Source organism: Xyrauchen texanus, chromosome 48, assembly GCF_025860055.1.
Source record: "Xyrauchen texanus isolate HMW12.3.18 chromosome 48, RBS_HiC_50CHRs, whole genome shotgun sequence".
Taxonomy (NCBI): domain Eukaryota; kingdom Metazoa; phylum Chordata; class Actinopteri; order Cypriniformes; family Catostomidae; genus Xyrauchen; species Xyrauchen texanus.
Window position 1 is genome coordinate 19,288,534 of NC_068323.1, and position 27,159 is coordinate 19,315,692.

At 38.3% G+C, this 27,159-nt stretch overlaps 1 protein-coding gene across 1 annotated transcript; it reads left to right on the forward strand.

Annotated features, from left to right (window-relative positions):
* Positions 1 to 400: 400 nt before the first annotated feature.
* On the forward strand, positions 401 to 25,428 carry LOC127639950 (adhesion G-protein coupled receptor G7-like). The gene is made up of 17 exons (XM_052122301.1): positions 401 to 739; positions 841 to 861; positions 10,318 to 11,175; positions 11,302 to 11,406; positions 12,545 to 12,648; positions 13,032 to 13,178; positions 13,930 to 14,021; positions 14,526 to 14,662; positions 15,025 to 15,141; positions 15,249 to 15,409; positions 16,386 to 16,538; positions 20,453 to 20,565; positions 20,827 to 21,155; positions 22,162 to 22,243; positions 22,472 to 22,630; positions 22,748 to 22,907; positions 25,016 to 25,428. The coding sequence occupies exons 1-17, from the start codon at positions 610 to 612 to the stop codon at positions 25,106 to 25,108; spliced, it is 2,961 nt and encodes a 986-aa protein (XP_051978261.1). The 5' UTR covers positions 401 to 609; the 3' UTR covers positions 25,109 to 25,428.
* Positions 25,429 to 27,159: the final 1,731 nt, after the last annotated feature.

The window sequence follows — 27,159 nt, forward strand, 5'->3', positions numbered from 1 at the left end:
TTTAAGTTTAGCCTACAATTAATGACTTTATTGACCACAAATGCCTTATTTTATTGACAAAACATTATTTTCCAATGTATCCTGATGTTCTCCAATGTGCAAAATAAATTGGGAGTTATATTGGCATCTTAAAATCCTGCACCTCTGACACAACCGTTCAAATTTTAAGGTGTCTTCCTCAAGAGGACTCTTTCCGACCAAAACTCGTTTTTTGGAAAGGAAACATTTGTACATGAAAAGTATGCTTGTTTATATCTATTACATTTCAAGCATTGGATGTAAAATACCAATTGAAATCTGCCTGTGGATCTCCAGAATGTTTTAATTTTTATTTTATTTTTACAAACGACTGTGATTGGTGCATCCTCAACAGCGCTGAAGAAAGGTAATTTGACAACATCATAATGACAATTTCATTAGAGGTGTTAGTGATTGCGCCTTTAACTTTGTGAATTAAATGTACATTATTTTATACATTTCTGACACCAAAGTATAGGTCCTTACAAAAAAAGTCATATAAAACAACCCAATGTATTTTCCTGTCATGTTTTTGCTAAACATTGCCCATTATGGTGTCCATATCTTTGTTGTTAGAAATGCAAATATATCATGTCTAACTTAACATTTAAGATCCTCCTTCAGAGGTCATCACCATGCATGGCTTTGCTTTTCAACCAGATCTTGTCCATTAACTGCAAGATGATGTATCTCTCCGTGCTGCTGCTCACATTTGTTGCAGGTAAGGTGATTATTATAAAATCATAGATTCATACAGAGGACATTAATTATAAGGGAAAAACTTATGTAGACTTTTCACATTGTGATTTTTCTCTTATTTAGACACCTGGGGAGAAACAATCTGTGAGTATATAAATGATATTTTTAATATATCCAAAATACTGAAACTTATACTATTTGCAGATGACACGAATATATTCTACAGTAGTGCTGATTATAATGAGCTTGTAAATATGGTAAACAGGGAACTAAATATAATAAAAAAGTGGATGGATACAAATAAATTATCCTTGAATATAAATAAAACTAAGATAATGATGTTCGGTAATCGCAACAAAATGTCTAAACAGAGAATAAGTATTGATGGTACCCAAATTGAAATTGTGAGTGAGAATACATTTTTGGGAGTAAAAATTGACAGTAAATTGTCATGGAAACCCCATGTCAGACACATAAAATCAAAAATCTCCAAAAGCCTCTCAATTATAAACAAAGCAAAACTATACCTTGATGAGAATGCACTCCGTACTTTATACTGCACCCTGGTACTACCATACCTTATGTTTTGTGTTGAAGTGTGGGGAAATAATTACGGAACACAATAAATCCTCTGATCATATTACAGAAAAGAGCTGTGAGGATCATTCATAAGGTTGGTTTTCTAGAGCATACTCATAATCTATTTACACAGTCAAAGTTGTTAAAATTTGATGATCTTGTAAAATACTATACATCAATGGTCCTATATAAAGCATTTAACAACTTATTACCGCCTAACTTACAACGTTTTTTCAAATTCCAGTGCGAGCTCATAACTTGAGAGGTTTTGGATATTTTTCATTACAAAGAGCCCAAACCACTCGTAAACATTATTGTGTGTCTGTATGCGAGTGAAACTCTGGAACAAACTGGACTTGCAACAAAAGCAATGTAAAACTATTCATCAATTTAAACTGATATATAAACATCGGGTCTGGTTAAGATACAGAGATGAGGATCTTTAATTTACATTGCTGTTGTACTCTGTCTTATAGTGTTAACATGTGCTCAATATTTCCTAACCATCGTTGGTATATTGTCCATTAATATCGTCGGTATATTGTCCATTACCATTGTTGGTATTGTTTCTTCTTCTTAATTGTTGGTACGGTTGTTATAATAAATACTTGTTACTTGTGGTAACGCCACCATGATACAACATTTGTAAACGATACGTGAGCAAAGTAAAATGAAGCTCAATGTATTAATTATTAAATGCATGGGGAACTGGGGTGGGATTAAATAAGTTGTCTTCTTCCCACTCCCTTTCAGGCAGATTTCGATCGTCATAGTTTAATACTGCATGTTTGTTTTATCCTGTATGACTTAACAATATTTGTTGCCTTGTACTTCTGTGCCATTGCCTGAAATAAATTAAATGAAATGAAAAATGAAAAAAAGTATTGTCATGTAAAAATATGTATTTTTATTATCATTTTTGCAATATGCAGTGGTTTAGCCTTAGATATTTCAACCTTTACATTTTGTGTTACTGTAACAAATTATTTTTCTTTTTTTCTTACTGCAGTGATTATTTTTTATTTTTTAAACATTTGAGCTCATTATGATGAGGTTTAATGGGGATTAATATTTAATACCAATACTGATGATCTTAGTATTGCTGTAGAATGGTTTGGGTTTAATGAGACATGTCTTAAATTTTGATCCCCTGCTTTAATGTAGGCAAACCTGTCTGTGTAAAATATTCCACTCTACTTATACTAGAGATATTCCACTCTAGTATCCCCTCCTTGAATGTATCAACAGTATAAGCACTGCACTTCACTGCTTAATTTGATTGGTTAGCGTCCACATTTTAATTTCACAGGTTTGCATGTGTCATAGTCATTTAAATAATTCTGTGCATTTGTGTGAAACTTTCACTTGCAAATTACCTTCAAAATATACTTTAGCTGGAAAAAAGCACAAGGCTAAACAGTCATGACAACTCAATAATGCAATTAAAATGCATTTCACACCTGATATAATGCAAATTATAATGCAAATAACTGTATTGAAAAATGACAACATACAAAAGAGGACTCTTTAACCTCTTACGCTCTGCAGGGTTTTTGGGCTGCTGCCTGAAATTGTTCACACTCAAATTTAAAAGTACCCTGTTCACACATATAGTGGACTAATTTAAAACAAATTGTCTCATTTTACAGATAACCCCCTACATTTTAAGAAATTACTGAAATAATGAATAAATAACATTGTATATTTTTACAATTTTATGAAAAATTGCTTCAAAGCTGTCAATAGGAAAGAGTTCTCATTGATCTGCAATAAATGGTTTCAGAAAAAATATATTAGGGCAGTTGATTCATTGTGAAGACGTTCACAGAGAAAGCATTTTTGTGTCCATGTTCTCACACTAAAAATGTACCTGTTATTTTGCATTAAATTACTGGCAGCGCAGTAGCCAGTACATCACAGTAAATAAATTGTATGGTACCGTGATTCCAATTTACAACAACATACATACGGTATTAGCCTATTATTTAAATAGGCTACTGAATTACGATGACTTCACTAAATACGCTAATTCTGTGACACACCAAGAGAAGGGGTAAACTGAGGTGTGTAGATCGGAGACGGTCTCCTGTACCGTGTTTTGAAACGTTAAAAAAAATAAGACTGAGAGAGAGACTAGGAAATAAAGTTGCCAAATGTAAACAAACTATCCATGGTGTTAATTCAACAAATGATCAGAGAAAAAAAGTCAAAAGTAAAAAAAAAACCTCTCTTGACTTAAAAAGGAAATGAAATAAAAGTGATTCTTGTCACATATCATATTATTATTATACAAATTATGAAATTAAACATTTCTCTGTTCTGTTTTCTTCAATTAGCTCACAAGCTAACCTGTTAACTTATTCAATTACCACACCGCTAGTTTCTTCTCCTATTCATTTTCATCACATTTCTCCTCACTGTCACCACCAGGTTATACAGCAGAATGACTGTATCCAATAGGAATTTGAAATCACGGAATATTAATAATTGTTTATTATAACTAGGTTAGGTTTATGGGTAGGGATAGGTGTTGCGGTTGCTGCAGGACTCCAAAAAAAACATAACAAACACAGTGAATGAATGTTACATCCAACTGTTCTAAGACTTCAACATTTCACTGGTTATTTGAAGGGGCCATAACTTGTAGTGGGTGTTGTGTGCTTTTTATTTTATTTTTGTAAAAAATGTTTGTTATTTGGTAGGGTAATTATTGTATTTATTTTTGTTTATTTGTGAATACACAATGTTTCTAGGGCAGTACTGTAATTACCGCCCAGTGACTCCGGTTGAATTTTAGCTTTAAGCTAATACGGTTTCAATACATATACTGTGAATTGCCCCTGAACAAATAAATAAATAAAATAAAAATGACAGACCCTTCATGAAGCAGCAGGATATGTTTGGTTGGAGGGCCCTCACAGGTTTTTTTTTTTTTTTTTTTCAGGTGTTTTGATTAACAAGAAAACTGGTTCTCTTTTTATTCAGTTCACTTGACATTGCTGTAAGCACTATGGGGAGTCCTTCTTAGACGACCTTGTTGAAACCCTTATTCATGACCAAGTCATACAAAAGCTGTGATTGGCAATGGTGTCTGAGCCCTGCCCCTTTGGGCATGCAGTTGGCCTATATAAGTGGGTGCTCAGTCACCATTTCTTCAGAATTTTCTTCCTTCAAGTCTACGAACTCTGTCTTCGAAAAATTTTGCTTTGCCGTCATTATACACTTACAGTTGACAGAACTTTTCAGCAAGACATGAACAGGACGACTCGTTGCCTGTGCATGTGCCTGCACCAAGAGGCTTTCCTCTCCCTTGTGTGTTCTCGTGAAGAGTTCTCCACATTGGCATCTAAGATGCTCTCGGTGAACGGGTTCTTTGCTTCAGATGCTCATCGTTGATCAACACGGCACTTCAGTGAAACTTCTACCTGCTTCCCACAGTTCTCCAGCTGGAGTTATGGTATCTTTTTTACAATATTATCTAAAGAGCCGCTTGCATGATACGCATCTTTTTAAAGATGTCACTGTGCAAGTTTTTCATTTGCGAACAGCAAATCCCACTGTCTAATGAGCACAAGGGCTGTGTTCACTGCATGGGCTGCGTCCACGCACAAGCAGCTCTCATGGAGACAGACTGCCCTCACTGAGAGGGCATGAATCTCTGGATGTTGCGCTCTAGGATCGATCTCATTCAGGGAAGATCCAGCCTCTCGTGACATCCAACAAGCCTTTTCCGTGTTAAGTTCTGAGTGACCACATGAGGAGGCACGGTGGGGCAGTTAGGTTGAGCTGGAAGAATTAGAAGAGGATCGCGTGCCAGCGCAAGCCTTGTGAGCCCCACGAACTTCCAATCTAAGGTCTTCGCCTGTGCAATATGCACAGGATGATCTCTGGCTCTCTAATGGAGTATATGGCCTCAATACGTTTGGCGACTCTGACGACAGGAATGATGCTGTGTCACTCACAGCTTCAGGCGAGTGTTTCACGGAGATGTTGCCGCCTCCGTCTTGAGTGGTCCGCTCCAGAAGAGCCAGCAAAGTCTCGCCTGGATGAATGTTTTTTGAGAACCTGCCATCGTGAACAGACCATGGTCCAGAGGAGTGCACCATTCTTCTCTGAGGTCCATGTAGATCTGACATAGACCTGGTATTTGCTTACTTCCCCTGGTGGAACAGGCGGTCGCAGCTCACCTCTCCCATTATATTGCCATGGGATGGAAATCCCATCCACCCACCCCTCCAAGCTGTGTCGACTAACATCCGTACTGGCTGGAAGAGCTTATACAGCTGCGGACCAAGCTGGTTCAGCACTCCACAGCATGTCGGTGCTTCAGGTTTTTCAAGCTAAGCTCCTTAAACAAATGAATTAGCAAGGCTCAATCCAGAGCTGATCAAAGAGCTCCGCACCATCACAGATTTGGCGCTGCGAGACATGAAATCTACCACTCATATCATCGGCAAATCGATGAGCAACCTGGTGGTGCTGGATCGGCATATTTGGCAAACTCTCACAGAGATGCGCAACACAGAAAAAGCCCCCCTCTTTGACATGCCGGTGTCATCAAATGGTCTCTTTAGCTCTCTTGACACTGCCAGACGCGGTGAACAACTCCATCCGTGAGTCGAGTTTGTACTGGACTCCCCGACCGCCTGGCGCGATGGAGTGCCCTGCCATCCCCCAGAAATGCGGAGGGGTCGAAAGAAGAAGGGGAGGAGGGAAGTAACTCCCCAACCACCTGGAGCAGTAGGGCCTCTGCCAGGGGCGGAGGAGTGTCCACACGAGTCGCCGGGAACGCGGAGGGGCGTTTTGTCTGCCAGTTCTCGCCTCCTCCTTGCCTGTCTAAACTGTTTTACAGTCCCAAAATGCCAGAGCTGTGGAACATACATGTGCGGCCCCTGAATGGAGCACATTGGACGAGCCAGAATTACCTCAGTCGGTGATGAATACCATTTTGTAGGATAGAGACGACGAGACGACTCTATGCACTTAAATGATGCATGTTGGCAAATTGGTGCTCCTCATGTGGTAAAGACCCGGTGAATTGCCCCATAGCTGAGATTTTGATATTCCTTCAAGAGAGTCTGGATGCTGGTCTTACGACATCAGTGCTCAAGGTTTATGGATGCTGGATCTTTGATAGGAAAAAATAATCTAGTCATAAACTTCCTTAGGGGAGCAATGCATTTGAACCCCCCTTGTCCTGCTTTTTTTAACTTAAATCTGGCACTGAAGGCATGCACAAACTCCCCGTTCGAGCCACTGGAACCTGTTGAGCTGCGAGTGCTTTCCTTAAAGACCGCATTCCTTTGGAGGAGGGAGACTGGGCTAGGATTCTAAAAAGCGTGAAGTCTGCATCTAGAGATTATTTCATTTTGCCCCAGACTCTGTGTTTTGGGTGATAGGGCGGTCATCAATATTGAGAATAGACACATAAAGAGTTGGGTCCTGACCAGTGTCATGATTGCCAGATACAGATACTTTTAAGGGGATGGAGGTCAACTGGAGCACCCTCAATTCATGAGTGGTGCTTGGAGATGGGGAGGGTGGCGCCCTTTGAATAAGGGTCATTTAGAAGTCTTTTGTGAAGTTGAACTTGTTTGTGGAGAATTGGGGCAGATATCTGACGTTTCTGGATGTGTGATTATTATTATTATTTTAAAATATGAAAATTATTATTTAGATTAAGAGCAATCTATGCATGTTATGGACACTGCATACATATGTCAGGCACATCCATCAGTTTAGGCTGTCAGATCAGCTCTTTAATTGTTATGGGGATGCACAAAAGGAATGTTCGTCTCCAAACAAAAGCTCTCGCTGGAACGTTGATGCGATAGCCCTCGCTTATGAATCACCGGGCACGAATTGCCCTATTGGCATCAAAGTGCATTCAACCAGAGGCATGGCCTCTTCATGGGCGTGGACAAATGGCAGCAGGATAGTCCTCGCAAAACACATTCACAAGGTTTTATAACCTGGACATAGCGTCCATCTCCTAACAAGTCCTCTCTGTATAGAGTGCTTCTTCTTTCAGGTGGGTGATCCCAAATTCTTTTAGGGGTTGGCTACCGACTATAATCAACACAGCCACTTAATTATATGCTGTTGAAATCCCATAAGAAATAAAACTTTGTTGTGAGAGGTTTAATAATCCATACTGTGTATATCTATATGGTTAATTTAGATCCCAGACTGCATTAGTACATTAGTTTCCATCTGGTGTTTGCCAAGTGGGAGTAGTTATACACACTTTAATATGACTTGTCATCGGCCTGTGGCCTGTGACTCCTAATGAATATATCTATTTAGTGTTATAAATCTGGTATTGTAATGTCACATAAAGCGGCGTGATGGGATATCTTTCCCCATAGTGCTTATAGCAATGTTGAGTGAACTGAATCGAAAGAAAACATCTTGGAACCTCGGTTCCCTGAGATGACGGGAATGAGACATTGCGAAATCTGTCCTCAGAGTTTCATAATACAAGTGACTCACTCTTGTTCCTCAGTCAGAAAATTCTGAAGAAATGGTGACTGAGCACCCACATATAGTGGCAAACTGTGTGCCCATAGTGCTGGGGCTCAGACACCAATGCCAATCACAGGATTGGTATAATTGAATATGGGTTTCAACAAGGTTGTTTAAGAAGGATGCTTTACGCTGTTAAAAGTAAAAATTTGATTATTATATTCAACTGACATATGAATGTAACGACACCAACATGGGATCTGTGATGAACCCAGATGCGGGAGTTTAATTCAAGTGAACTCCCAAGTAGAAGTAGAATATTCAGAATCTCACAGATTATGCATAAAGTCTTAGACAATTATCTTCGGGTAAACACAGGACAATGGTAGTGTGAACAGATCCATAAAGGGTAACATAACATGTTGTAAGGGGGTTAAGATGGGAAGGCAAGGAGGAGGCGAGAACCGGCTTGTCAATATAAATAATATTTAATTAAACTCAAAACCAAAACACACAAACATAAAACACACACATGACGGACATGACCATAATTCTCTCTCTCTCTCTCGAACCGTCATCACCAGCCGCCTTTATCCCTCACGCGCCCCATCAGGCCGGGTTTCCACCAGCATGACCTACACCCCCTTTCCCTGGGGAGGGGCGTGCTTTGCGCTCTGTCAGATCATCCCCGCCTTACTCGACCTGGGAGGAGACAGGAGGGGAAAACAACAACAACAAAAAATAGGTGAGGGAAAAGGCCAACATGTTGCGACAGAGAGAGAGAGAGAGAGAGAGAGAAGCTTACTCACCGGTTCTCAGATGTACCATCGTGTGGTCCTCGAACACTACGCCACACTCTCCGGTGGACAACAGCCGCTCCTCTCCGGGCGAACCGGAGTCAAATCTCCGACCCCCAGCGGACAGAACGCCCCTCCGCTTTTCTGGCGGCACCTGGGGACATTCCTCCGCCCCTGGCAGCGGCCCTACCGCTCCAGGCGATCGGGGAGTTACTTCCCTCCTCCCCTCGCGGACGGCGGTCTAACCTCGACCCCTCCGCGTTTCTGGGGGACGGCAGGGCACTCCTCCGCCCCTGGCAGCGGCTCCATCGCTCCAGGAGGTCGGGGAATCCAGTCCCCACTCGCCCCCCGGACGGCGGCCGTTCCCCGGTCGGGCTACTCCGTCAACCGGCAGATGGTAGCGGCGCTCCCCTAGGTGGACGGTAGTGTCCAGGACTCTGCGACGGGCATCCCTCCTCCTTCCCGGGTTTCAGCACCAATGTAAGGGGGTTAAGATGGGCAAGGAGGAGGTGAGAACCGGCTTGTCAATATAAATAATATTTAATTAAACTCAAAACCAAAACCCACAAACTTAAACACACACATGACGGACATGCCCGTAATTCTCTCTCTCTCGAACCGTAGTCACCGGCTGCCTTTATCCCTCGTGCACCCCATCAGGCCGACTGGGGACTGGGCGTGAGACATTCTAGCCCGGCCCCGCCCCCCTCCGCTCCATAGTGGCACATGTTGAAACTTCAGCATCAAGCTGGCATAATTGGGAGTATCTTCTTACAACAAAGGAGCAGGATTTCATAACAGAGCTTTTGGTTAATGCAGTCTAAACAAAGATGTAAATAGTAAAAATCACAAGTCTTGAAAGAACAGAGCAGTCCATCAAAACTCGAATGGGGAAAATACTAGTAAGATGGCATGTCATACACTCGGTAAATCTAGTCACTAATCTTGAGAGTTCTGAACAGAACGTCAGTGAACAAATAGGCGACATGCAGCAAATCACTTTGTCAGAGCAGAGGGAAAGTCCAGGGTGCCAACAACAAGGCTAGACGCTGACAGTGGGGGAGAGTGCAGTTTAAGTGCAAGTTCTAACGAGGTGAAGATGAGTTGCAGGTGTGAGTGATTAGAATGTTGGCAAGTGAGACCGAGCGACTGACGGTGAGGGAGATTTTCGGTGCTACTAGTGGAAACAAATGGAATTACAAAAATATAGTATTTTTTCTGATAGTGCCTGGGAGGCTCACTGTTTACAAATTTGGGGCAGCAAGATGTGTAACAATGGTTAAAGATGTTTATCTAGTGCATGTTTACAGAAAAACAATTAAAAACAGTGCAGGCAGACACAAAAATGTGCTTTGTGTGAACCACAAAGAAGCCCATCTTGTTATTGTTTTAGAAAAACAACTCCAAAATAGTGCAGATGGATGCATGCTATGCATCCAGTGTGAACTGCCCCTAACAGTTTTTTTTAAATCAACATCAATACTTTTAGTTAGTCTCTCACTTAATGTGAGGTCATAAAAGTTGCTGCATAATAATTACAAAAGAATCAGCCAAATGCTTTTTAAAATCGTCAACAGAGTATAGCACGTCACACTGCAGGACATGTCATCTTCTAGAAATGATCTTATGTCAACCCAATTCTTCACATGTTGAAAAAAGAAAACAATGTAAATTAATTAATCAGTCAATTAAACTGCCAAAAATTACAGCACGGATCTAAATCAATGTTTTTCTTTTCCTTCACATAATTAATCGGCAGTCAGAATTTTTGGATCAAATGACAATCCAACCACTCTTACCACTCCAACCACTCTTACCACTCCAACCACTCTTACCACTCCAACCACTCCTACCACTCCAACCACTCTTACCACTCCAACCACTCTTACCACTCCAACCACTCTTACCACTCCAACCACTCCTACTACTCCAACCACTCTTACCACTCCAACCACTCCTACCACTCCAACCACTCTTACCACTCCAACCACTCTTACCACTCCAACCACTCCTACCACTCCAACCACTCTTACCACTCCAACCACGCTTACCACTCCAACCACTCCTACCACTCTAACCACTCCTACCACTCCAACCACTCCAACCACTCCTACCACTCCAACCACTCTTACCACTCCAACCACTCTTACCACTCCAACCACTCTTACCACTCCAACCACTCCTACCACTCCAACCACTCTTACCACTCCAACCACTCCTACCACTCCAACCACTCTTACCACTCCAACCAATCCTACCACTCCAACCACTCTTACCACTCCAACCACTCCTACCACTCCAACCACTCTTACCACTCCAACCACTTCTACCACTCCAACCACTCTTATCACTCCAACCAATCCTACCACTCCAACCACTCTTACCACTCTAACCACTCCTACCACTCCAACCACTCTTACCACTCCAACCACTCTTACCACTCCAACCACTCTTACCACTCCAACCACTCCTACCACTCCAACCACTCCTACCACTCCAACCACTCTTACCACTCCAACCAATCCTCAACCCCCACTGCAGTGCCTGAGAGGGGTTCGTTTGGACACTGGCATCTGCCTCTGCCCTGATGAATGGACCGGAGAGACCTGTAATATAAGTAAGTACATTTCAAGACAACAAACAAGCAATCTTTTTCATCTTTGGTTGAGTAAAAACATTTACTTTGGCACATTTACTTTGCTCATACATAATTTATTTTGTTTCCCCAATGGTATTGTTTCAGGTAAATTCTGTGCAGAGGAAACACTCAATGGTTTGACTTTTCCACTCACTGTCATTGGCCACCTTAATTTTTCAACACAGTTATGCCCTACAGGAACAACCAATGGTATTTAATTTTCTCCACTTTTTACAAGAAATGTAAACAGTTATTAACACATGTGTAATGGCCCCAAAATGTATTTGGACAATTAAAATTCTCAAAATGTATAATTTTCATTACAGAAGAACAAAATGTCAAAATATCTGCAATCACAAGATACTACTGTAGATGTTTGAACTTAGTTCATGCATTACCTTTTTGACCCACTTTTTATTTCTTTTAAACAACTGGTCCCAGTGTTTACAGTTCAAGTTCACACAGGTGTAGTTCATCACATATTCTGATGGTAACTGTGATTAAAGGGTTTGACAACCATAAAAGTGTCCAAATATTTTTGTTGTCATTTTGAACAGCGTATCTACTGCTAATTTATCTTGTTAAGTTAGTGCAATAAATTATACAAAAATAAATGTATCTTACCTCCTGATGCGTAAGGACATTCCGTTATAAAAATATGTATTTTCCTGGACCATCGGTGCGATTCAACCTTGGAAGTGAATGAAATTTTGTGGTTTTTTAAGCCATGTCAGAAGGGGGCAGTCAGCGTGCCTCAACAAACCTCACAAGCAGTCAAGCTATAAAATGAGAGAAGGTCACACAGGAGACTCTTTTGACTGCTAAAGAAAGCACAACAGAATGTAGGGATTAAAAGTTCTAGAAACTTTTTACTTCTTTTAATGTAACTTTTTAGACACAGAATTATAAAAACACTACATTTATGATGCTGAAAACCAATGCGATGCTCCAGAAGCATCCGTCTGTACATACTTTAGAGCAACAATTTAAAATAGTGCAGATAGAGAGTAAGAACAGGACAGATAGTTTAAATCTTATGATTGATGATATGGGAATAAAACAAACAATATATTAAAATTAAAGGCACTTTTTGAATTGTCTAATCAATGCTTACTCATCTGCAACAGTATACCTTCATCTTTATTTGACAGGCTTTCTTTGCAAATATTCATAGGTGTTATTAATTGTGATAAATTATTCGTCATGTCATTAATGTGATAAAATAATTATAATAAAAAACAAACATATTTTTTTGTGTTATGCTTGCAAAGTGTTCTTGTTGCTATCTTTCTTTGAAATAAAAGCCACTTGTTTTGATATTTTATACGGTTTTGTATGTGCTGTTTAGCCGGCGTTCCGAAGGCCTCAGCTCAGTGTTTAAGCTCCAAAGGTTCATTTGGTGAAATCAAACTTCTGGATTGTAGCATGACCCTGGAGAGCATCCAAAGTCAAGTAAGTGAATGTCTGTGATGACACATTGTTGTGTGCACACATGCATTTCTTCACATACTGTATGCAGCAGATCTTTTCAGATCCCTGCTGAAAAACAAACAAACAAACAAACAAACAAACAAACAAACAAAACAACTATAATCAGCCTGTAAGCTTGTTGGCTGGCCTTAGTTGCCTCTCATCCAGGTCAGGCTGATCAGTTGGCTGTTTGTTGTTGTTGACATTTTTCAGTTGAGCATCACATTGGCTTGACAAAATGTCCAGCTTAAACCAGCCAAAATATGGTTCTGATATAGGCCACAATCATTATCCATTACTTAAGTTCATATTCTTTGGAAACAAATGAAAATCAGGTTCTAATTACACATTAATTATTTATTTAGGTGACTAATGCCTCTCTAGAACAGAAACTGCTCATTGCCTGCAATCTCCAGATGCTCACATCCAAACCAGAGCAACTAACATCCCAGAACATCACCTCAGCTGCTGAGATTGCTTGTAAACTGCTGTCCTCCACTGAGTTAAATGAGGCAAGGATTACATCAATGTGTAAACATACAAGAAATATAATTAGTGACTGGTGTTGTTCCAAACCCCTTTCTTTCTTCAGTAGAACACATAAGGAGACATCTCAGTCATCATTCACTTGTATTGCATCTCTCTGCAAGGCAAGTGAATGGTGACCAGAACTTAGAAGGTCTAAAAAGGGCATAAAGGCAGAATATAAGTAACCCATACTACTCCAGTGGTTAAATCCATGTCTTAAGAAGTGATATGATAAGTGTGAGTCAGAAACAGATACAAATTTAAGTCCTTTTTACTATAATATTTTACCTTTTAACAGCCCTGACCAGTAGGTGGCGATTTGTACTAAGAATGTGAATTACCAAAAAACATAAGCAGAAGAATGTGAAAGTGAAAGTGAAGATTTATATAAAGTACTTTAATATTGATCTGTTTCTCATCCACACTTATTATATTGATTACTAAGAATTGGATTTAACCACTGGAGTCGTATGGATTACTTTTATGCTGCTTTGATGTACTTTTTGGAGCTTCAAAGATTTGAGAATCTTCTAAAAATCTTTATTTGTGTTCTATAGAAGAAAGAATGTCATACACAACTGGGATAGAATGAGGGTGAGTAAATGATGAGAGAATTAACATTTTTGGGTGAACTATTCCTTTAGTTGCTTATTAGTTTATCCCTGCTTATGTTTAACGATGTGACTAGTTAAACATCATGACGTGATAATACAAATGTTCCTTTTTATTGTACAGACAGTTGCAGTGGCAGTAGTGGCCATCATCAGTCAGCTCATGAATGTTGATCAAAGCCAATGCTCCAAAGACACTTATACTGCTTTTGAGAAGTATTTACACTCATCGACTTACAGTACATACAGCAGGGGCGGATTGGCCATCGGGAGAACCGGGATTTTTCACGATGGCCAGGCCGCGAAACGGGGCCAAATGGGCTGCGATAAGCTGAAATGGGCTGCCTTGTTATGTAGAACGGGCCACAAAATGGCACAGCGATATGCCAAAGGTGGCAGCGATATAAAGAAAAAGACAGTGACCCCACCCCACCCAACAACTTTTGTGCCAGATTTCCCTCCCCGCTCAACAACGTTTGGGCCATGTAAAATCCTGGGCCGCTTTCTCTTCCCAGTCCGCCCCTGACATGCAGATATACAGAACTCATCATAGTTATTTTACTATCACAAATAAGTTATCACTGTTTTATTGTAGTAACAATAACATTAATACTATGGTATTTTAGCAGAAACTCTGATTAATTATGACTTAATTAAATCTTGGAACTGTTTACTAATTCTGTTTCGACATGGGAGTTAATGTTTCATGTGTTTTTACAGTCTCACAATTACTTTGGAGGATTTCACTTTGCGTATGAGTGAATCAAAGTCTGGCGGACTGGTGCAGCCAAACTTGGCTCTGCAATACCTCAATGTGGCGAGTGGGACCCCACAAGTGGAATTATACAGTCTAAAAGGTCTAAAAGCTCCTGGTGTAAACCTTATATTTGATGTTATTAGAAAGGCATAATATATATATTTTTATATTTATTATGTTATATACATTTTTTCTTGAAACAACACATAATTTAATCATTAAAAACACACCAACAGTGTTTGGTATAAATAAATTACATGTAATCTTGATTACTAAATCAGATTACAAAAAGTGACCCAAAACTGAAAAAGTTGCATTTTGATTTCATGTTTATTAAAGTTTAATTAATGGATTGTAAATTACTAATTAAATCACAATGTATATATATATATATATATATATAGGAATATAACTAATTTAATTGTAACTAATACTAACATAATAATAACTGTATTTCTGTAGGCCAGTCAAATAACTTTGCTCCTGACGGAGTAAGTCTGGGCACAGAGGGTAACACGACAATCTCTACAGGACAACCTGTTGAAATCCCCTTAACAATTAACCTGCAAAAAGATATGGGTATCATATGTATTTCTATTTTTATGGTTCTTGGTTTACTCTGCATAAAATAGTGTTTTGTATTCTGTAAGTTTCTAAATATCTACTCTTCCCCTTTGCTTCTTTAGGGAACAGAAATATAGGTATTGGAGTGGTTCTATATGAAAATGATCAGTTTTTCAAGTCCAGCAATTTTATTAGTCAAATGGATACAAAAAGAAGGGTAATGTCAATAAGCCTCACTAACCAACAGATGCTAGATAACCTGGAGTACACCATGAGGCCCCAGGTATATGAGTCCACCCCATCACACTGTTACTTAACAAATCAATCAAGAAATAGATAATATATATATTTACAATGCATAATATATATATATATATATATATTATGCATTGTAAAAAGTGCTATACAAATAAGAATGAACTGACTTGAACCATTCAAAGCAAAGGGCTTTAACCACTGCGCCACACTACATGACAAGTCTACATGATGCTAAACAGGAATTCCAAGTTCAAAAATAATACAAAACTTCAGTAAAAAAACTAAATAAGAAATTCTGAATTGAAGCAGGATTTAAGCAGCAAAGTGTATGGCCTACATTATAGTAAGCACAACATGTAGACACAGAGGTCAACAGAAGTTCAATTTTTAAAACTGTTCATTGCTGGACTCAAACTCACAACCTTTTGTGCTATTGTCAAATGCTTTAACCACTGGGGCACTTAGTTTGACACAGCTGAACAATGCCAAAGAGGCATGACTAGAGGGAACATACAAAAGCCTTGGTTAGCATGCTAACTGATTAGCATGCTAAGCTAATGTTGCATATGAATAACATTGTGATCAACTTTAAAAGATAGAATACCCTAGAGTTAGCATGTTAACCAATTAGCCCGCTAAGCTATCAAAGCATTCAACAAGGGGTTTAAAAGATATATCATATTATATGAAAATGCAAATTGGTGGAGAGGCAATATGCATGATATCTGAAAATGAGGTATCGCTGGATTCTATATGACCCAAAAACATCATCATTTTAGAAAAGCGGTTCAAACTATAAGGGCAAAAAAAAATTCTGATTATTAAGATCTTTTTTTCAAACAGTTATTTCATCTGGTATCTTAGAGATACGCATTAGAAAACAGCACACAATGAAAGAGTTTTCTGGTTCTCTGGATTGTCTTCAATATTGGACAGCACTATAAAAACAATAACAATCAGACAAATATCGGCCCTGTCTATTGAATATTTATGTGTTTCAGAACGTATCTGGCTCAAGACCTCACAACTTTGCATGTGTGTTTTGGGACTACACTCAGAGAGACTGGAGCACAGAGGGCTGCTACAAAATGCTTGATGCTTCTGGCGGCATGCAGTGTAAATGCAACCACACCACCAACTTTGCAGTTCTGATGGTTAGTCAAACGATTTTCAAATAACACCTTTGTGTGACTTTGTGTGACTTTGTGGCTCTGTTCCAAAACCTAGTGAAACTTCCTTTCTGTTTACTGCCTACATAAGGCGCTGTTCACCCAGAATGTGTTTTTGTGTTCGTCTGCACTGATTTATGTTTTTTCTAAATAAATATTCATTAGGCAGAAGTCTTTGCATGTTTATATATGCTGTATGTTTTGAGGTACCATGTATCCAGACATATGTCAACTATGATTTTCAGCGTTTCGCACTGGAGCACTAAATTTGTTAAGATGCCATGTCAAATTAAAATAATAATAATAGAGTTAATAATAAAAACCGGGTAAAAAATTAATCAATCAAGTAAAGTATTCCTGTCATAATATGTTTCAAGAGATGATTTAAATAAACTCAGGGTCTGTGCTTGTCTAATATCTGCTGGTAGTGAGTTCCAAAGTTTAGGAGCATAGGAAGAAAAAGCCCTGCCACCTAGTCTGAGGGACAGCTAGGAGACCAGATTTGAAGGATCGGAAATCATGGGGTATGGAGAGTTAAAAGATCAGACAAATACTGAGTAGTCAATCAATGCAATGCATTGTAGGTAAGCATGACAATATTTAAATCAACACAAATCCTGTGTGAGGATTCTAAGATAGGAGTGATGTGATCACTTGTCCTGGCCCTAGTCAGAATTCTGGTGGCTGAATTTTGCACATATTGAAGTTAATTTAGTGTGGATTATAGACACCAGCAAGGAGAGCATTGCAATAGTCAATGCGAGAAAAGACAAAAGTGTTGATCAGCTTTTCAGCCACAGAGAATGATTACGTAGGTCGTAATCTTGCAATATGATAAAAGCATGTTTTAACAGTATTATGCATGTGTGGTACAAATGTTAAACTCGTGTCACATATAACTCAAAGATTTTTTTTTGGAAGGTTTCTTTGGAACTCCAAAACAGACCCATAACGAGATAAAGAACCAGCTTGACAAAGCTACTATTTAGACAAAGAATATTGAGAGTCATCCATGTTTTTATCTCAGAAATAAAATTTTAAAGAAAAGAGACTGCCACATTTTAACAAGGTTTAGAGTGGATGTAAATTCTAAAGTGTAAGGGACCTAAAATAGAACCCTGAGGGACACCAGATTGAACTGAACAAAACTCAGACCTATATCTTCCCAGGGAGATGAACCGATCAGTGAGATAAGATGTGAACCAGTTTAAGGCAATCACAGAGACACCAAAGACAGTTTTAAGATGGGTGAATAAAAGATTGTGATCGACAGTGTCGCAAGTGGCACTGAGATCAAGAAGGATGACATTAGAAAGAGAGACAGAATCTAAAGCTACCAACAAATCATTAGTGACTTTAACCAAAGCAGATTCTGTAAAAGGAAGTTTTCAGAAGTCAGATAGAAGGGGCTCAAAGAGGTTATTAACAGTGAGATGATTATGTTATTGAGAAGTAACAACAAACATGTTCAAGGATTTTTGCAAGAAAGGGGATATCTGAGACGGGATGAAAATGGTTTAAATCATCCAATTCCATATTCTGCTTTTTTGGTTTAAATGCTGCTGGCACAAAACCAGTGCACAGGGAGTCATTTATTATACTGTGGACAATGGGACACAAAGAGGCAAAACTAGATTTAAATAAACTAGTTGGGAGATGTTCAAGTATGCTAGTGGTGGCTTTCATGCATGATACATCTTTACTTAGCGAAACAGAGTCAAGTTGAGTAAAATTAGAGAGAAGGACACCAGAAATACTGGATAGATTAAGAGAATCAGAAGAATCAGATGGAGTAGTGAGAATATTCTTACAGACATTGTTGATCTTTGTGTTAAAGAAATCTAGAAACATATTACACATTTGTGGTGAAACAGGCAAGGTTAAATTTGAACAGTCTATTTATAGTGTGAAATAAGTGCCTGGGATTGTTTTGATTGCTCACAATTATCTGAGAAAAATAAGATCTGGCAGATTCAGTTGCACCTTTATAATCACATAAGTGGTATTTCCAAGCTTGGTAATTCAAGCCAGAAAGATGCCACCTAAGCTCAATTTTACGATAAGCTGTTTTCATTGAGCACAGATTGTCATTACCAGGGAGCAGAATGTGAGAAGGAAATAGTTCACGATTGTAAAGGATAAAAAGTATCCAAGCCAGGTTCGAGAGCAGTATTTAACAACAAAATGTTGTCCTCAAGGGATCAGAAAGAGAAAAAACAATTTAAAGATGAATTAATTAAATCTGGCAGATCAATAGATTTCCATTTGTGGAAATGTACAGTACGAGCAGAGGAAGTGTTTGAGTGTGGTAATTCCACATTAAAAAAGATGGATAAATGGTCAGAAAGACCTACATGGAAACTGAGACACAAAATAATAATTTGCAATGAGAAGGTCTAAGGAATAACTGTAGTTTTTTTTTGAGACAATGTGTATGTTAAAGTCCCACACATAAGAATTCTCTTAAACTTGAGGCACAACATTGACAACATATCAGCAAACAGACAAATGGCTTTGTTATGCTTTGGAGGTCTATGGACTGTAGCAATGATGGTAGCATGAGGGCAGAGACACTTAGAATGGCATTCAAAGGAAGCAAACTGTGATACAGAGTTAGGGCTTATGTTGTCTAGCTCTATGTTGTAGAGCCTTCACAGAGCGTGTGTTAAATAACACTGTTTTAACCAAACGCTGAAACTCAGAAAGAGATGGGGAAGACTCCAAGCAGGGAAGCGATGATAAGTTGTTTAGGTCAGCACCAACAGAAAACAGTCTCTCAACTTTATACTGAAATATAGGGACAGAGACAGCTGAGGAAGATGAATGGGGAAAAACATGAACTAAAGACATACTCGTGCATGTAAACTAAAGTTTAGACACTTCCGATACTGAGACTGTATCTAAAAGGATTGATACTCACATAAATAATAAAATCACTTGTTTTAAAGGTGCAATATGTAATATATGCACTGTACTAAAGCATAAAATGATCAAATTATTTTATCAGAGATTTAGGAAACTTGCTAAGTTGAAATACTGGCTTCTCCGAAAACAATTCTACAACTTTGAAATGTCCGTTCCGGCTGGAATTTCTGTTTATGTTATGGACTGTGATCCCGCCCACTGCCCATTTCCCAATGCTATGCTAACGGGAGCATTACAGTTTTGTTTCCTTGCACGTCATCTTCCGAGCATCTGGCAATGGAATGCTTTTATGGTCGGAGATATCAAGTTGGAATATCCCACACGTCATCTTCCGAGCATCTGGCAATGGAATGCCTTTATGGTCGGAGATATCAAGTTGGAATATCCCACATCTGACCTGAATGGATTGCAGCACTGAGAAAAAAAAGCCACCTAGTGTAAAGATCAAGGTGGAACCCTGGTGGTCCTAAGCAGCTGCTTATACCATTAATAGCTAAAAATTTCCTATTTCAATTAAAAAAAATTAAAACATGTATAATGTTCTGTAGTTGTTGTTAATAAATGATAAACAAAACAGAATTCTAATAATGTTCCAAATAGGCCTATAAATGGAAAAAAATGGCTTTTAAATATGCCCTATACTATTTAAAATGACGCATGACAATGGCCTTGATAATACATAGATAAAAAATCTGTTTCATTTGTTGTGCTGCATCAATTTTATTTTTTGAAAAAAACTAAATCAGTGAGATAGACACAAACGTGCATCCTGTGTGACCGGCCCCTGAGGCAGCATTCTTACTGAAATGGGACCTCTTTTTTTCAAGTGACCAATTTGTAATTCTCTACATAGGCAGTAACTCTGTGCATCATTCCAATAGAGCTACTCACTGATAGCGCACTGATATGCAAAGTGATCAGATGAGGGAAATATAAAACTAATTAATGAATTAAGCGTCAAATGTTCCCTACAGAGCTACAAAGCGGATTACGTTTATTCTGAGGCTTTAAACTGGATCAGCATTGTGGGATGCAGTCTGTCTATTGTGGCTTTGGTCCTAACAGTACTTTATCAAATTAAAACCAGGTACGTCTAAAAGCACGCACTCACTCACTCACTCACATACATATATATATATATACACAGTATATATAGTAATAATAATTTGGCCTATTTGTGAGATTTACCCATTTCAATTAAAAAGAAATCCATCAAATTGAATTGTGTAATTTTTATCATAAATAAATGTAAATGAAAAAGGTTTATTGATTAATAATAACAGAGCTATCTGTCTTTTTTATTTCTTTTTTATATAAAAATGAATATCAAACACCCACAATTCAACAGGAAATTGAGAGGAGCAAACTCCACTGTGCTGTTGGTGAACATCTGCATTTGCATGACAACCTACTACCTGCTCTTCATTTTTGGAATCAACAACCCCGTCCAGAACACAGACGACTCTGATTTAGAGAAGAATGTTATCCTTACTTCAGACTGGCATAAGCCAGTCGATCAGGGCCCCTGCACTCCAGTTACAGCCCTGCTCCAGTATTTCCTGCTGGCAACGTTTGCCTGGAACACCATGTATGCTGCTAATGTGTATTTCCTCATTAGTAATGGTCTCAATGGTCCACCCAAAAGTTTCTTCTATGTGGCCATGACAGCCGGCTGGGGTAGGTACATTTAAACTCACTGGCATGGAATGTCCTGACACTTTGGTTGAATAAAGAATACAAAAGTATAAATGTATGGTATTAAAGTATAATATGCTTATGTCAAGTAAAGTAGGTTTATGCTTTATGAATCATATGTGGTTATAACAACATTCATTAAAAGGAAGGCTCTTATGCAATACCTGCCAAATACTGAGACATTTTATCTCACATGTTATAAATGCTTAATAACACATATTTAACTATTTTTACAGAAATATATCTTAATGTAAAGTGGACACCTGTAAAGTATTCATTAAGGAGTTGCCTACATTAGAAACCCATAAATAAAGGGACAGTATGGTTTAATGGTCTTTCGGCTTTATTATATGGTAATATGCTGTGAATGAGCATGAAGACCTGAAAAGTGCTTATGTACAGGGACATTAGGTAAAAAAAAAAAACATTATTTTGACATCAACGTGACAAGGAAAGATACAACCAAGGAATTACAGTAATGAATATAAACACAAAGCAGACATTGCAAAATGACATAATTACTCCTTTAAATTTAACAATAGTAGTCTATTTTCTTTATTGCGACATAAGTCATAATTTATGGAATTTTGTGGTTTGATTAATATAAATAAGAATAAGTGTATTAGCATTTATAATATGAAAGTTAAAGAGATATTTCACTCAAAATGAAAAAAAAAAAAAAACTAATAATTTGCTCTCCCTCAAGCCATCCCAGATGTGTATGAATATATCAGCTCTGTAGGTCCTTACAATGCAAGTGAATGGTGACCAGAACTTTGAAGCTCCAAAATGCACATAAAATACCTCCATAGGACTCCAGTGGTTATATCCATATGCATTATTTTTATGCATGTTGCTTTGATAATTTATTCATAATGCATTTGTAAATGACTTATTAGTCATGAATGAATTCCTTTATAAACCCTTCTGTAAAGTGTTACCATTATTTTAGATAAATCACATTGGATCTCTATATTTTATGTTTTAGGCCTGCCTGCTCTAATTGTTGGCATCTCACTGGCAACCACCTACAGCTTCAAGGACCCGTTAGGCTATCGACAAGAACAATTGTAAGTAACAAATCATTTGGTGATATTAGCTGGTCTCCCAGCCTGGTCTGGCAGATCTGTTGGAAGGTTTTAGTTTACGCAGATTTTTTCATCAAGGTTTCTTTTTACCATTTGAATTTAGTAGAATTTAACTTGAATTGAAAGTTGTATAAAATTACTTCTTCTTACTTCCTAACATCTGTGACACGTTATGCATGGGCACCACTGATCTTTGTTGTATCGTTGCAGTTGTTGGCTGGCTTCTCTGGACAAGGGAGGGAGATTTGATCCAAAGCGGCCTATGCTTTGGGGTTTTTTGCTCCCTCTAGCGGTCATGCTCAGTTTTAACATAGCTCTACTCATCTACTTTTCACACACCATCTGCTGTGCAAATCCAAACCTGAAGAGGTACGTATTTGAAAATAGAGGCCATTATTCTTTTATACTTTATATCCAATGTATCCAGAGCTCAAATATGTAATGCTGTGTTGCAATAATATTTCAACATTAATTATGGTTGATTAGCTCACGAGGAACTTCTCTAAAGAAGAAGATGCTGAGTAGTTTCTCTCTGGCTGTGGTGCTCGGATTGTCCTGGGTCATTGGCTACTTTGTGCTCATCACCCATGATAAAACTCTTTACACCATTCTCAGTGTGGTCTTCTGTCTCTGCAACACAACACAGGTGTGTTAATGCACTTTGCTTATATTCATCAATTAATGACAAATAAAATTGACTAGAAATACAATATAACCCACAATATTGAGGGTTATATTTCAAAGGAAAAGTTTACACCAACATAAAATTCTGTCATTACAAACCTGTATGCTGTTATATTGTTAGTGAAACACAAAAGTTGAAATTTTGATTAATCGCCATGTAATCGTACAAAGCCATTCGCTCTTTTTTTAAAGAAACAGACTGTAATGTAAATCAGTATTCAGTGATAACCTTCCCCTCCACTTAAGCTCATGTCAAGCCAGTGTCCACAACCAGATTCAAAAAATTACAAAATAGAGCGTTAACATCATTGACGCAAAAGTGGCAATGATTCAGCCTGCTCTCATGAACGTTACGTTACCTTGGCAACATTTATGTAAAAAAAACAAAAAAAACATTACATACCTTCTTATATTTTTCCCTCCAGTTTCCCAGTGAAATGTCCAGTGGGGGCGCCAAAAGCGAGTGAAATGGTGATGTAATCGGAAGAGGTTTTTGCAAAACAGACATCCCTACTCTTAACCAACTCCCAAACATAACCGATAGTGTCCAAAAATACAATGAAAAATTAAAAGCATATTTTCTGAAGCAACTATGAAATTTTGTATTGCTTCTATGACACTTTCGTCTCACATGTTGGCTTGCATGTTTGCCTGGTCTCGAACCGTGAGTCCAAGTCCGAAGTCTAACACTCAATTAAGTGAGCTACCGCGCAAGCAAATCACATTGGAATAAACGTGTAAATGTTGGTGGGTCTGTGTTAAAATGTCACTTTTCAAATGATGTGTTACAGTGAAAGTATTTTGATATCATAACATAGCAGTGTGTGAGTAAAAAAAGTGTTTATAATGTCAGAATCATCTCTTGTAGTTAAGATTTACCTTCTGGCAAACTTGGTGTAACTTTGCTACTCATTATTTTCACATGCAAAGAATCTTGCAATTCACCGCAAATGTTTGCAAGAAGCTTGCAGCTCTTCACCGGTAGTTGTAAACCTGCAGCGAACCTTTGTGTAAGGTATCAGACGAGGAAGACTGAGGATGATCCATGAATGGATTTGATCCATTTAAAGGGTAATCCACACCCCTGGAGTCACAAGTTCAAATCCAGGGTGTGCTGAGTGACTCCAGTCAGGTCTCTTAAGCAACCAAATTGGCCTGGTTGCTATGGAGGGTAGAGTCACATGGGGTAACCTCCTCATGGTCGCTATAATGTGGTTCGCTCTCGGTGGGGCATGTGGCGAGTTGTGTGTGGATGCCGCGGAGAATAGCTTGAAGCCTCCACAGGCACTATGTCTCCGCGGTAACGCACTCAACAAGCCATATGATAAAATACGCAGATTGATTCATCCTCCGCCACCAGATTGAGGATTGAGTCACTATGCCACCACGAGGACCTAGAGCGCATAGGGAATTGGGCATTCCAAATTGGGGATAAATAAATAAACAGGCAGATAGATTAAAAACAGGAAGTGAACCTTAGAGATCAACTCAGTCTTAGAACTCAGGAGTCAGTAACCTCTAGTGGTGAGGAGTGTGAGGTGTAGGCTCAGATGTTACACTTTGGCAACAATGAAGAGTTTGCAGCAAAGCTCATTTGCATTTGAAAATAATGAATATTGAATTTGTGGCAACTCTAGATTTTTTTGTTAAGGTGTGAAAGTGAATAAAACACATATTTGTTGTAGCACCTCTAGTGTTAATTTAACCAGGAAACTGCAACGAAACGTAGAATTCGACATGAAAAAGTACGTTTGCAAAAATGTTGTTATAGTAATGTTCATTATATGAGACTAAGTTGCATTGATTCTTGCGTCAAGTAACATAATCTGATGCAATATTTTTGAAGATTGAATGGCGCATATTTGGTCTTTTTTTGAGCTTGTACAAAAAAAATCTATTTTTGAGTTCAATGGAAAAATAACAGTACACTGCTTTAGTATGATATGAGGCTGAGACATTTTAGTGACAGAATTGATATTTTTGGGTAAACTGTTCCTTTAAGATATTATTAGGAATGTTTACAGCTTTGAAGTGGTTGTGAGCTAACTGTACTTTTTCTGTCCTCCAAAGGGTGTTCAGATTTTCATTTTATTCACACTGAGGGCTTTTCTAAAGAAGAGAGCCCGAGATAATCTTGGTACTGAATCAAAGGTGGCTACTTAAAATCTACTCTTTAAAGACACAAAAAGCCATGGATAACAGACAAGATCAACGACATATTTACTGTCAAGCCTAACTTGGATTTGTTTAGTTTTCTTTATTTTGTGCAAATACTTTTGGCATATCCTCTTTATTTTAGAGACGTCATTTGTCATTTTGCCTTGCTAACACAAATTGATATAATCTCTTATGTAGACAGGTATAACAGGTTTTTAATATCACATATGGGGACATTTAGACTTTAGTATTACATACAAAACAAATTCTTCCTATATTCAGACATTAAAATAGAGTCAGCCTTTCAATAATCTACTTTAGATTTTGTGACATGTATTTGATTTAAATTGGACTTAATTGTTTTATTCTTTACAAAAAATAAAAACATGCTATTATCCAAATGTATTCATTTCCTTTGTTTTTTTTTTGCTCTTTAATGCTGTTACGGTTCAACCAATATGAAATGAGACGTTAACACAGTCAAATGTGTCAAACATTCACAAGTAGCAAAATTATGGGTAGTACAGTACAGTTCAGTACAGCATTAAACATCTATTGATAAGCACAATACACTTTTGAGTTTCATCATAATTAATAATACATGTCAGGTGACAATGACACTATTAGAAATGCATACAGTAAATTACCAAATGAGACATAACGGAATTTAACTAATATTTTCATGGACAATCAAAGAACTTACCTTTGAACTTTTAATTGCACAGCACTGCCTGTAATTTTCAAGCTTTGAGCTATGTAAAAAATTATTTTGTTCATTGTCTATGTTCTGGGGATTCGTGCTTCCTTTAGTGATCATGCTGATACTCAACACAACAATGCTGCCATTCTTCTCTCCCAACATAAAAAATTATATTTGTTCTTTACCTCAATCGAAGTTCACCCTGCTATAGTTCACTGCCACGTTCACAACCCAAAAATGTGAAAAGAATCCAGACAGATTTCCATGAACAGGGCATTCAAATATTCATTTTATGCTCTTGGATATCTTTATCAAACTTTGTTAAAATCTGTGTAGAAGGCTAAGATAACAAAAAGCAAAGAAACATATACATCCAAAAATCCTGTTATTATCACTATTATTATTCTGAGTTCTATCTAGGTGTTTGTTCAGTATCATCCTGACTAGGTATTTCCTTAGCAACCAAATTTTGTATGTCATCTAATGGGACTTTTCCACTGCATGGTACATCTCGACTCTGCTCGCTTTTTGGGGGTTTTCCACTGTGGATTGGACCTGGTACCTGATTCGGTCGAGGTTTCAAGCGAGCCGAGCCGATACTAAATGTGATGTCAAAACCCTGGAGATCACTGATTGGTCAGGGAGAATCGTCACTACCAGAGTCATTGGATTTCCGACATGTGACATCAACATGCTAGTTTTAAAGTTAGTAACAGCTAAAGCAGTATCATTTGTTCACACGACTTTCAAATTGTGAAAAAAGAAATGGCTGTGTGCAAAACCATGCCGTAGTCAATAAATGAGAAGCAAACGGTCCACTCGTTAGCGATGAGCAAAATGAAAAAGTCTCTCAGGAAGTGCGGTCCGGTACCAATGGACCTACCAACAGTGTAGGAAAAAGTAAAAAAAAACCTTAAAATTGACTACAGAACCATCAAGGAAAAGTGGAAGTGTTTCAACCAAATGGACGCTATCTAAACGGGCGAGCAATGGGAGGGAGAGTGTCCTGGACTCAGCAACGGTTGGAGTCCACGATGGAGGATGGTACGTTTTGTTATGCTAACTCTATACTCTGCTTGAAAGCTTCACTTTATTTAGTTAACCAGCTACTAGAAAGCGTCCTTCTAAAACAACCAGGCCAATTTAACTGTTACACTTGTGTAGTGGTGGTGGTGGTGTAGTGGTCTAAGCACATAACTGGTAATCAGAAGGATGCTGCCACCACCATTGTGTCCTTGAGCAAGGCACTTAACTCCAGGTTGCTCCGGGGTGATTGTCGCTTTGGATAAAAGCATCTGCCAAATGCATAAATGTAAATGTAAATGTGTAAAAATCACCTTGCAACAACTGCTTTATG

Excerpts from the sequence above, each read along its gene's own strand:
- LOC127639950 (XM_052122301.1), top strand. The coding sequence starts at position 610 with ATGTCTAACTTAACATTTAAGATCCTCCTTCAGAGGTCATCACCATGC. Across the intron at positions 13,179-13,929 it reads CCTCCACTGAGTTAAATGAG|ACAGTTGCAGTGGCAGTAGT; the intron begins GCAAGGATTACA and ends TTTATTGTACAG. Across the intron at positions 16,539-20,452 it reads CCAACTTTGCAGTTCTGATG|AGCTACAAAGCGGATTACGT; the intron begins GTTAGTCAAACG and ends TGTTCCCTACAG.